At 42.2% G+C, this 11,366-nt stretch overlaps 1 protein-coding gene across 1 annotated transcript; it reads left to right on the top strand.

The window, feature by feature from the left end:
• Positions 1–7,373: 7,373 nt before the first annotated feature.
• Positions 7,374–8,801, top strand: LOC107046449 (piggyBac transposable element-derived protein 4-like). Its single transcript, XM_015269064.1, has one exon. It carries the CDS (start codon positions 7,374–7,376, stop codon positions 8,799–8,801), a length of 1,428 nt encoding a protein of 475 aa, XP_015124550.1.
• Positions 8,802–11,366: the final 2,565 nt, after the last annotated feature.

Here is an 11,366-nt window from a genome sequence, read left to right as displayed (position 1 = left end):
AAAAATATCAATAACTGTTAGAAGATATTTGCAACCCTTATTTTTACGAACATAAGCAGTCATGTCAACAAGATCAGCCTGCCAAGTTTCATCCAGTCCGCGCACATCAACATGCCGTCGTGGATAATTTCTTCGACCTGGTCTATGAAGCTCCTCAACCACTACCGCGTTTTTGTTCATTCTCCAATGCAATTAAATATTTATCCAAGTTAGCAAGATTCAAGATTTTTATTTCTCCCTCTTAATACTACAGTAAACACTGTTTGGTATCGGTTTACAGCCTTCTCCTCTCCAAAGAAATAAACATTTACAACAAAATATTAGAATAGAAAAAGAAACTAACATCAATAACAGTGAGCTCAGAAAATTTTTTTTTAATTTCATTTTATCTCCTTCTTCGCCATGGCCCGCAGAATCGTCTCCAGCTCTCCGAGTCTCCAGCACAGAGATCATTTCACCTTGCCTCCTACGAGCCTTATTGCTCTCTGCCTCCATGCCGCCTTCCTACTCTTTTCTCTCCAACTCTGCCACCACTCTCTGGATGCTACACTCAACCTCGCCATTACTGCCTTGCAGCTGATGACATGTTCTAGCGTTTCACTCTCTTTATTGCATCCTCTACAGCTTGGATCTTTGTATCCCCTCATCCCCTCTTTTATTACACACCCGCATCTCCATCTCGCCCACGTCTCCTTCATCGAGCCTTTCAAGTCCTTCCTCCTCCAGTATTTCTCCAGCTCTGCCTCCGCTTTAATTTCTTTGTAGTACTTGCAGTAGCTTGACTTTTCCACTTTAGGCCAACGCAATTGCAAATTCTGATCCTCCTTGATCCTCACCAGCTTCGCCAGTCTTGTCTGGATCTCCCCCAGCGACCTTTGCTCCCACAACATGTCTAGCAACTCGCCATCCCCGACTGAACGCAGAGCCCTCAGCATCTCACTGCCCCACGCCGTTGGGTTTCCATTTTTTATCCCTCCAACTTCTTCCAGTAAGCACCTTTTGGCCCATCTCTCGTCTCCCAGCAACAAAAGCTTTATCAGGTAATTGGCTGCCCTCCTGAAAACCTCCACCTCTATACTCTTCCTGCCAGCCTCTAGCTTCCAAATATAATCAGGAGTGTTCGGGGATAGGCACATACTTGCCTTAACAAACATATTCTGAACTTTCTCCATCACCTCCCTTCTATTCCAGCCCCAGATCTCTACTTCGTACAAAGCTCCCACCTTGACCGTTGTATCCATCAGGTACAATCGTCTGCACAGGTCTGTCAACCCTGCTCTCTTCGAGTCACCCCATGCCTTATTAATCAGCTGCTGCATCCTCCCTGCTACCTTTCGTGCATGTGTGTTGTACTGATTACCCATTGCAAACTAGAAACCCAAGTACTTAAACTCTTCGGTGACTTATATCTCCCTGCTCTTATACGACCAACATTCCTCCTTTCTCCGTCCTCCTTTCTTAAACACCATTATTTTCATCTTGTCCATGTTCATCTCCATCCGGTTTCTGTCTCACCAATTTTCCAAGCTCCTTAACATCGCCGATAAATCAACTCCATCCTCTGCCACTATTGCCACATCATCTTCGTAGAGCAGAGCGTAAATCTTAGTCCAGGAATTTCCTCCTGAGCCTATTCCTGAGCCTCCAACTCCTCTTCGTCTCAACATGACCTCCAGGTCGTTCACGAAAATGTCGAACAGGACTGGACTCAACGGGCAGCCGTGTTTCACTCCCTTGTTTGTTCTGAACTTCTCCGTGACCCCGTTAATTACCAGTATTTCATTCCAGGTTGGGTCGTAGATCTCCATCAGTACCTTCAGGAATTTGCCGTCGATGCCCATGTCTCCTCTTGTCCCACAGCCTGTTTCGATCCACCTTATCAAAGGCCGCTCGGAAGTCAACAAAAGCCACGTACAATTTACCGTTCTTATTCTTCAGTCAATTTCCGATTATTGAGTTCAAAACAAACACCTGTTCTATCGTGGGTCTTTCTCTACGAAATCCTGCCTGTCCTTCTGTTAACTTTTCATGGGTCTCCAGCCAGTCTCCTAGTCCCCACACCATTACAATGGCAAGAATTTTATAGCCGATATCCAAAAGAGAAATACCCCTTGTAATTTTTCACCTCATCCTCGTTTCCACTCGTGACGATTGGATAAATTCTCGCCGTCCTCCATGATTCAGTAACTTTCCCCTCAGACCATATTTCCTTTATGAGTGAAGCCAGTTCCCTCTTACCTTCCTTCCACAGGGCCTTCAAGAACTCTGAAGATACCTCATCTTCGCCAGCAGCCTTACCGTTCTTCAAGTGATTCAGTGCCTTCAGAATCTCTGCGTCCGATGGAGTTCGGTTCAGCAGATCCCTCTCCACTGCATCCCCCTCCCCCGGACTTAGGGTACTCCGCTCGTCTTCACCCCTCGGGACTACTGCCTACGGCACGCACTCCTCCGTGGGTGTTTCAGCTTCCTCCACCGTGTCCTCTGCAACCTCAGATGATCCTGGACGCCTCTCTTCCGAATTGCACTCGACCTTTTCTCCCTCTAACAGCGTCATAAAGTGCTCTTGCCACTCTTGTTCACAAATCTTACTGCTGGCCTGCCTTCTAGTCTTCTTTCTGAACCAGTGCATAGCACCCCACCATTCCGACAGGTTCCGGCTTCCTAACACTGCCTTCTGCCTTTCTTTCCACCAGTCAGATGCTAGTGTTGCTCTCAGACTAGCAAGATCCCTTTTACACTCCCTGTACGCCAATTTATTCTTCCAGTTTCTGTTTTTCCTGAATCGAAGCTGCAACTTAAATAGTTTCCATCTCAATGCCTTGTACTCATCGTTCACCCAGGCCGCCGTCTGTCTTGCTCCTCTTCCTCCTCCACTCAACATGCCAGCCTTTTTCGCTGCTACTTCCCTGGTCACGTCTAGGTTCCTGTTTACTCTACTCATCATTCCATCCTTTGCTGTACTGTACTATTTTTCCGCTTCTCCACCTAAATCTCTTCTTGGCCTTGACCACTCGTTTTCCGTGCACCTCCTCTTTCTTCGTCCAGTCTACTCTGAAGAGGACCGGGAAGTGGTCTGAGCCCCCCTATGCTGCCATTCTCATGTCTTGAAACCAGTCAGGGACCGACCAGCAGTCCTCCAGTTTCACCAAGACCAGGTCCAGCACAGAACCGAGTTCTTGTCCATTTTCAGTGAACGTGATCCTTCCTTTTTATCTCCTTTAGCCCGACCATTCATAATGAGCATCGCCCTGCTCTCACACCAGCTAAGGAATTGTGGTGTTTCCTGCCTCTTTTCTTTATCCTCCGAAATTCTAGGTGGAATCCTGCACTCATTCTCGACCCCACACTCAGCAACCCCCTGTTCCTCACCCACTTTTACATTGAAGTCCCCAACCACTATAACTCTCTCATCCGAGCCTTCCAGACTTTCCGTCAGCCTCTCTAGCTTCTCAATAAAGCTCTTGATTTTTGAGTTCTTATTGTTATAACCTGAGATTATTACGCAACTTTCTTCATTTCTCTTTAAATGTATTACAAAGCCATGGGGCCACTCGTCAACCTTACACTCGCCTTTCAGGTCCTTCTTCACTCCAACTATCATGCCTCCACTAGCTCTCCCTCGGTTTGATTTCAGTCGTAAGCCGCTTTGCCCCACCACTCGTACGTTTTATCCATATAACTTAAGACCTTCTCTAGCCTTTTCTGCTCCACAAACGTCTCTTGAATTAGTATTACATATCCCTCACTCAGTAAACCCCAATTTCTTTTAATCTTTCTCCAGCTTTGTGCGTTCCAGTGGACTACTGCCAGTTCGCTGGATTGGTGTCTATTAACTCCTGACATCACGAAATGTCTCCTCGTCCTCTTCAGCAGGGACCTTCCAGAGCCTCATGTCGCCATCCTGCTCATCCCAAACGAGCCATGTATCATCAACTTTAAGTTTCATAAAACCCACCTTCGCAAACTTTCCTCTCTGCCTCCAAGCTGCTACCTCCCTCTTTAGCCAACTTTGGACCTTCTTCTGTCTATCCATTATGTCATCTAGGATCCAGACTCCCCAGTTTAGCCTGCCAAGCCACTTCTTTCTCTTTACCACTTCTAGATTTTTCCTCAACTCCTCGAACCTTACTCTCCATCCATCTTCTGTTCTCTCTAGTCTCTTCAACCGAATCTTTAGCTCCATCGTGTCACTTACCCACTGTTCCAGTTCCTCCTTTTTTGCTCTTGGTATCAGCGTCAAGCTTTTAATGATGTTCTTCCTTCTCTGCCATCTGTCGTTCTTTTCACTCTCCCACTGCTCTTCTAGTAGCTTTTCAGGGGGAGGGTTTCTCTCAGCCTCACCTGTTTCGTCTGTGACAATAGGGTCCTCGTGTATGTTCCTCTCTCCGCTCTTGTTATGGATCCTCCTGTCATCAGGGGCATCATCGATATTGTTGTTGCCGTCATCCTCACCGACCCAGGGACTCTGTGTGTGGGGAGAGCTCTGTGAAAATTGAAGGTTCTGGGTACCTACCAAAAAGGGGCCCAATGTCCCAGCTTGATTCCCTGTCCCGTAAGCATCTACCTCCTCCCTCAGGTTTTCCAGCTACTGTTCATAGTCTGCACACATCCTCTCAACCGTTTCTGTCAGGGTGCCATTCTCCTGTTTCAGTTTTTCATTATCCTCTACGAGCGCTACTAATCTTTCGCCACTTCCAACCTTTTCTCTCCTTCACGATGCACAGCCCTCGCAGCTAGTCAACGGGTGATCCCGAGTCCTTGCTAACTCGCTTCTCAACAGCTCTTCCAGCGCAGCCATCCTACTCTCAAAATTCTCCTCGAATCTCGACTCCCACTCCTTCCTCTCTTTACTTGGGGAGCTTTGCGTGCCTTCCTCCTCATCACCGCTGTCAACGGTGACTTATTTATGTCGTTAACCGGCTCCACCACTTCCTCATAGTTCACTGGGGTCTCAGTCTCTTGTGTGGATGACTGCCCCGGTTTTTGAGATCCGGCTCTAGTGGTGACCTTTGTTGGGGTCCTTTGCAAGCTTCCTGAACCTATGACTAAAGACTTTGGGTTGCTCTCACTCCAAAAATCCTCTAAGGTTCTTCCTGCGCTAACGCGCTCCTTCGGCGGTAACTTGCCAGACCATTTCGGTCGGCTCCTACGTCTCTTGACAGCCTCTGCACCATTTTGAGGCAGTTGTAGGTCGTCTGCCCTCTCTGAGCCACTCTGCGAATTAACTTCTCCCTCTTCTTCCATACCGACTGCAGTAACATTATCACCAGGATTCGCCATCTTGCCGTCTTTTACCACCAAAAAGCTAACCTCAATCACCATTGTAGACTTTCTCTCTTTAATTACACTCTTCTCCTGCCTTTATCGGTACCTCCAATTATTTCCAACGTCCCGCCTTTTATAATACTCTCGAACTGCACTTTTTAAATTATCTAGGCACCGGATTGACTCAGATATACAGTTAATAAGACCTGGACGCTCGCTCGCACAACCAGCACGCGCAGTGCCCAAATCGGAAGTCATCCAAGTTAGCAATTATTTCAGAATAACGCAATGCCAAGTCTTGATTTGTATCCTCTTGAATTCTTTTCAATTGGTTCGTGATCATTGGTTGCAGACCATCAAGGATTGACGGAATCTGAGGTGACACAGATTCTTTCAATGTTGTTAGTTTGTCACTCAAATGCCTAATGGTCTTTGAATGATCAACCAAGCGTTCTGGTACTTCCTCTTCATCTACACGTTTTTGTCTCATAGTCGCCAAAAAATTTTCTTGAAATGATTGGATCATTATTTGTATTCCATCCATTCTCCCACCCATAGATCCAGTGACATTATATATAAGACGAATCTCCTCATCATATTGCGCATTATTTTCGAGGAAACTGCATCATAGTCCTCTACAGAATCAGCTAAATTACAGTCTGCGATGATCCATATCATAGTGTCCATCGGAAGTAACTTTAAAACCTTCTCCTGGAGGACCCCGACTACCAGAAGCCCTCACAACACTCTTACTCAACTGACGTCCAAACACGTGAACCCTCATGTTTCAAATGATGAATTATCATTTCCACAGTCTAATAAATAATGCCGGCCTCACACAATTCTTCCATTATTGACATAATTTCATTGGTGTGACTTATATTTCCAGCTGATTGTGATGCCATAAGCAATCGGAGTCTATCCACCAACTCATTTGGATCATCCCAATATACGTAGTCCGTTTTTTAAGGTTTTATTGATGCAATCATATGATGAGGAAGAGCTGTTCCAGTTTTCTTGGAGTCAATGAGATTTGCGATAATGTAATATTTCATGCTGCTGCTTGTTCGAATAACTCCACTAGGCTTGTACCACATTCGATGAGCATTTGTACTCCGTATGATATTACCGTAAGTATGTTTATCAGTTTCGGTTATGAGACTCATGTTAGGTGACTTCTTAACCCTTCTGAACTGGCGTAATGAGCACGGCGCCGCCTTTTTTCGTTTTTCGCAACTAGCAGTCACAATTTTGGTTCAAAAAATCTCGAAAAATTAGAATGTCTATTTAAAACCTTTTGAAATCAGATGGTGAGATTTTTATTCTCCAAAAATCCGTATATACCTCATGAAAAAATATAAAAATCGCGCTGTTGCCACGATGTGTACGCCAGTACCCCTACCCAGGCAGTTGTATCCAACATGCCGGTTTGAACACGTGAGACGTCCATTCCCAACGGACGCTCAAATTTTTCATCCAAAAATTTTTCGAAGATTTCAAAAATTTTTTAAAGAAGCAGAATTTCGACGCTCAAATTTTTCATCCAAAATTATTACGAAGTTCTGGGAGAAGTAGTGTTTTATAGAAATGTTATTCACGCTGTAAATACTATAGTAAGAAGTGAATGGTTTCTTTTGAAATGAATCGAGTCGGCTAGTGTGTGATAACCTTGAGTCATCCAGTTATTTTGTCGTTTACTGTTCGCTGTTTATAGAAGTAAAATCTAAAAGAATGCGAGGGTTAATTATTGGGAAATATAGGACACATGTGGAGTAACCTGACTTTCATAAAGTTTCGAATGAGCAGTTTGAAGTTATCAACAAGAGGTTTGTACTATTTTTTTCTAGTGGGACGTACGTGGAGTCAAATGGATACTCCTAGCTTGTTCTTAAATTTTATTCACACATTCAATCTTCAATAGAACAGAATAATTTTTTCTTATAAAATTATTCCTCTTTTTGATAAGTACAGACTGACATAAATTAATAATTTTGTTCCTGAGTTATAAACATTGGAAAATATGTCAAATTGTTCATTTTGCCTCACTCACTCCTCTAAATCTATCGACGAATATAAATAAAAACGGTATAGTTTTTTTGTAGTCTAAAATGGCAAGAAGACAACAAAAAGCCCGGGCAGTGGACAGTGAGGATGAGAATGCTGAGGAATTTCGTCAGGCAGAAGATACAGATTATTCTGACGAGGAGCCTGAATCTGGACCCGATGACGATGGCGAATCTCCATCCAATTCTGATGCAGAATCCTCTTCCAATTCCTCAAAAGTTCCTCCATTCTACCTTGGGAAAGACAAAACAACGAAGTGGTCGACAAAATTTCCTGATGCCAATAAAACTGAGAAACGTAATGCTTTTACTGAGAGTGCTGGAGTAAAAAGACCTGCGAAAGGGGCCAAAACGGAAATCGAGCCCTGGCAGCTGTTCTTCTCTGATGACATCATTCAAAAAATAGTTGACCACACCAATGTCAAATTGAGAGTTCTAAGAGGTAATTATCAACGTCCAAGGAGCTGTTCGGACATTGGCGTGGCAGAGATGAAAGCTCTCTTTGGATTGCTTCATTATACTGGTACCTTGAAAGTAGCACACACCCACACGAGGGATTTATGGGCCACAGACGGCACGGCCCCTCAAATTTTCAGATGTGTGATGAGTGAATCTCATTTCTGTTTGCTACTTCGTGCTTTACGTTTCGATGATGCTGAGTCTAGAGAATCTCGGAGGAAGACTTATAAACTTTCACCAATCCGAGAGATCTGGGAAGAGATAGTCCAGAAATTAAAAAAAATGTACTGCCCAGGAGAACTCATTACATTGGATGAGATGATGTTCGGGTTCAAGGGACGATGCAGTTTTAAACAATATTTACCCCTCAAACCAAACAGTTATGGATTAAAAGTTTTTGCGGTTGTGGATGCTACGGCGCATTATACATGTAACGCTGAAATTTACCTGGGTAAACAGACACCAGGACGCCATGCAGTTGACAACAGGCCGAGTGCAGTAGTGCCAAGATTGACGAGGCCCTACCTCAATGGCGGGAGGAATATCACAACCGAAAATTGGTTTAGCTCAGTACCTACTGTTGATGATCTCAAGGACAATTTTGACACAACGTGCGTGGCGACTTTGAAGAAGCACAAGAGAGAGATTCCACCTGAATTTGTAACACACAAAGGTCGTTCAGTCCATTCAACACTAGCTGGTTATAACAAAGGCAAAGTATTGATATCGTATGTTCCCAAAAAGAGTAAAACTGTACTTCTTCTGTCATCTATGCATACGTCAGCGGCCATTGATCCAGCGTCAGGAGCGAAGACGAAGCCAGAAATTATCACTTTTTACAACTCGAAACAGGGAGGGGTTGACACAACTGATCACTTGAGATCCAAGTACAGCGTAGCTAGATATTGTTGCAGATGGCCCCTCACTGTATGTTTTGGTATCATGGATATCGTGGGAATTAATTCGCAGATCGTTTTCGCGGAGAACACTGGGGTTAAAGTACCACGCAAATAGTATTTGAAGACCATTGCTAAAAATTTAACTGTTCCATGGATGCTCAGACGTTTGAAGATACCAAATTTAAGAATTGATCTACGAAGTTCAATTAAGAAATACGCTGGTCTCAATACAGACATTGAAAGCTCCTTGAACGAAGAGAGAGGCAGGTGTTACTACTGTCCCTTAAAGTTGAGTCGTGAAAGCACATCGAAATGTGTTTCTTGTTTCCACCTCATTTGTGGAGTTGAGCATACTCGTAAAATATGTGAAAATTATTTTGAGGATCGAGCTCTAGCTGAGGATTGAACAAGAAGAGACATATTGATCGAAAATCAATAACCATTTGGTGAAACCCCATAACTGGTTGTTGAAGTTGATCAACTAGCCCTATGGAAAATTTAATAGAAGAAAGTCATTGAATTTATGATGAGATGTTCAAGAAAAAGATTTAGCTCCAGGAGAGTGTTTTTTTCTGATCTTGAGGTGGTTCGTGAGGGAGATAAAGGTTTAGTTAACAAGAGAATTCGTATTTATTGTCTTAATCTATCTTATGTTTTTCATAATACATTTATGGAGAGTCAAGTTTTCGAGTTTAATAATAATTTTTTCATGTGATTGGAAAGAAGAATTTAAATGAAAGACGCAATTTTAATGAGATTTTCTGTAAAGTCAAATAGAATGAATTCGAATCACTAGAATTTTCACAATTCTCACAGGTCGAAATTATTTTATTCGAGTCAGTGCATAATAAGGTGTTGATATTATAGATGAGTGAATATTTTAGTGAGAGATGGATACTTGCGTGAATAATTCGCAAAGAGAAAAAACCAAAAATGTTATGATTATCGGGGTTGTTTCATGATTGTTCAAATATATCCTATAAGTTATTGGAAATGTAGTTTGAAGAAAATGGTTCAGTTCTTCAGGTTTACGTTGAAGATTTTGAAGCATAATTTTCTTCAAAAAATTGTAGTCGTATGTCAGAAAATTCAGAGGAAGAAGGAGAAAAATTTAACCTCAATGACTGAATGGTGATTAATCCATATAGAGTCAATTTGTCTTGGATTGGTTCAACGTTTTGAGGACAGAGTTCATGTTTTATTGTTCATAGTCAATATTGCATTTGATGCAGAGATAACCGATTAGTATGTAATTTTCCAATGAAGCATTCCAAAGTTGAAAACTAGGTGTAAGTCGCTGTTGATTGTTCAAATGTTTTGTATTGAGGATTTTCAATTTTATAAAAAGTTGATGGTATGGATGTGAGAGGACCGTAAAAGAGAAGTACCTGAAAAACTGGTATTCTTCAAGTTTTCTTATTAGTATTTCATGGGCAGAAGATACATTCATATAAAAACCTGGATATTTTCAGAGAAAAAATATGAGACTTGAAAAGTTTTCGTTCCATATATGTTGTGCTTTGTTTTTAAAATGATTACGATATCATTCTTGAAATGAAAAAAAATGTTCAAATGGTAGACAAATATTGTTGTTATTGGAAAATGCAATAAAGATAATAAAAGGTGAAGGCATGTGAAAATGTTTTAATTCCCGTATTTTGGTTTCAATGAGAAATAAGTCTCTGAGTCCATGATTCGAATCATCGTGAATCGCCGCGCTCGGACGTGGCAACACTGCGCTCACTGTAACACGGGCGGCACCGTGCCTACCGAGCCAGTGGACTCGGCCGGCGGTCGAACGCCAGTTCAGGAGGGTTAAAGATCAATTCAATTAGACCAGGAGTTAATGTATATTCCTCACCTTTGAGGGTCATTGAATTTCCATGGAAAGTGACCACAAAATCACCAATCTTTATATTGTTTGTCAAAGAACGAACACCATATTCTGTATCCAAATCAGTCTTCTCACGCTCTGTATCATATCGATCTAGATACATTTGAAGAAGCTTTTGTGAAGCTATAGGAGATTCCGGCTTCATTGATGAAATACGATCAGTTGAAGTCATAGCTTTTATTGGGGATATTTTTTTGACAGGAGTGCTTGTAAGTGTGCTTTCTAAATCCGATGAGAATTCTTCTAGAGATTCATATTGAGGACTCTCATAGTCATCATCCATATCTTTCTGCATTCGAACAGCAGTACCAGCTATCTTGCTCTTTCTTTGCTTCTTATTTGAAGATTCCACCAATTTCTCGAGCGGAGTTATTACTGATTTGAGTACTTCACTCATGGCTTTCTCAGTGGTTCCGCTACCCAATTTTATCATTTTATGCTTGCGGCGAATGGCATCACTCGCTTGAGTGATATACCGCAAAATATGCGTCTCCTTCAAATTTTCGCTCTGAATGTGAAAACGTGTGTAGTAATACAACAACTATTCTCGATTCCTTTGAATAGTGTGTAATGTCCAAAAATTTTATACTAGAAATTTAAGACTAGAATAAATTTTATATAGGATCATAACTATAAGTTATATTATAACTTCATGTAATTAAGAACCAAACCCAAAATTGTAAGCTAAATTGAGTACATTTTATCACTTGAACTCAATTAAAAATTCCAAAGGCACTGGAATCGAGTTCAAAAGTGATGAAATGGCACACTCAGCATGCCCCAATT

Source organism: Diachasma alloeum, unplaced genomic scaffold (genome assembly GCF_001412515.2).
Source record: "Diachasma alloeum isolate Michigan unplaced genomic scaffold, Dall2.0 Dall_scaffold_01393, whole genome shotgun sequence".
Taxonomy (NCBI): domain Eukaryota; kingdom Metazoa; phylum Arthropoda; class Insecta; order Hymenoptera; family Braconidae; genus Diachasma; species Diachasma alloeum.
The sequence above is the reverse complement of the archived record's forward strand: the minus strand, read 5'-3'. Positions and strand labels throughout refer to the sequence as shown.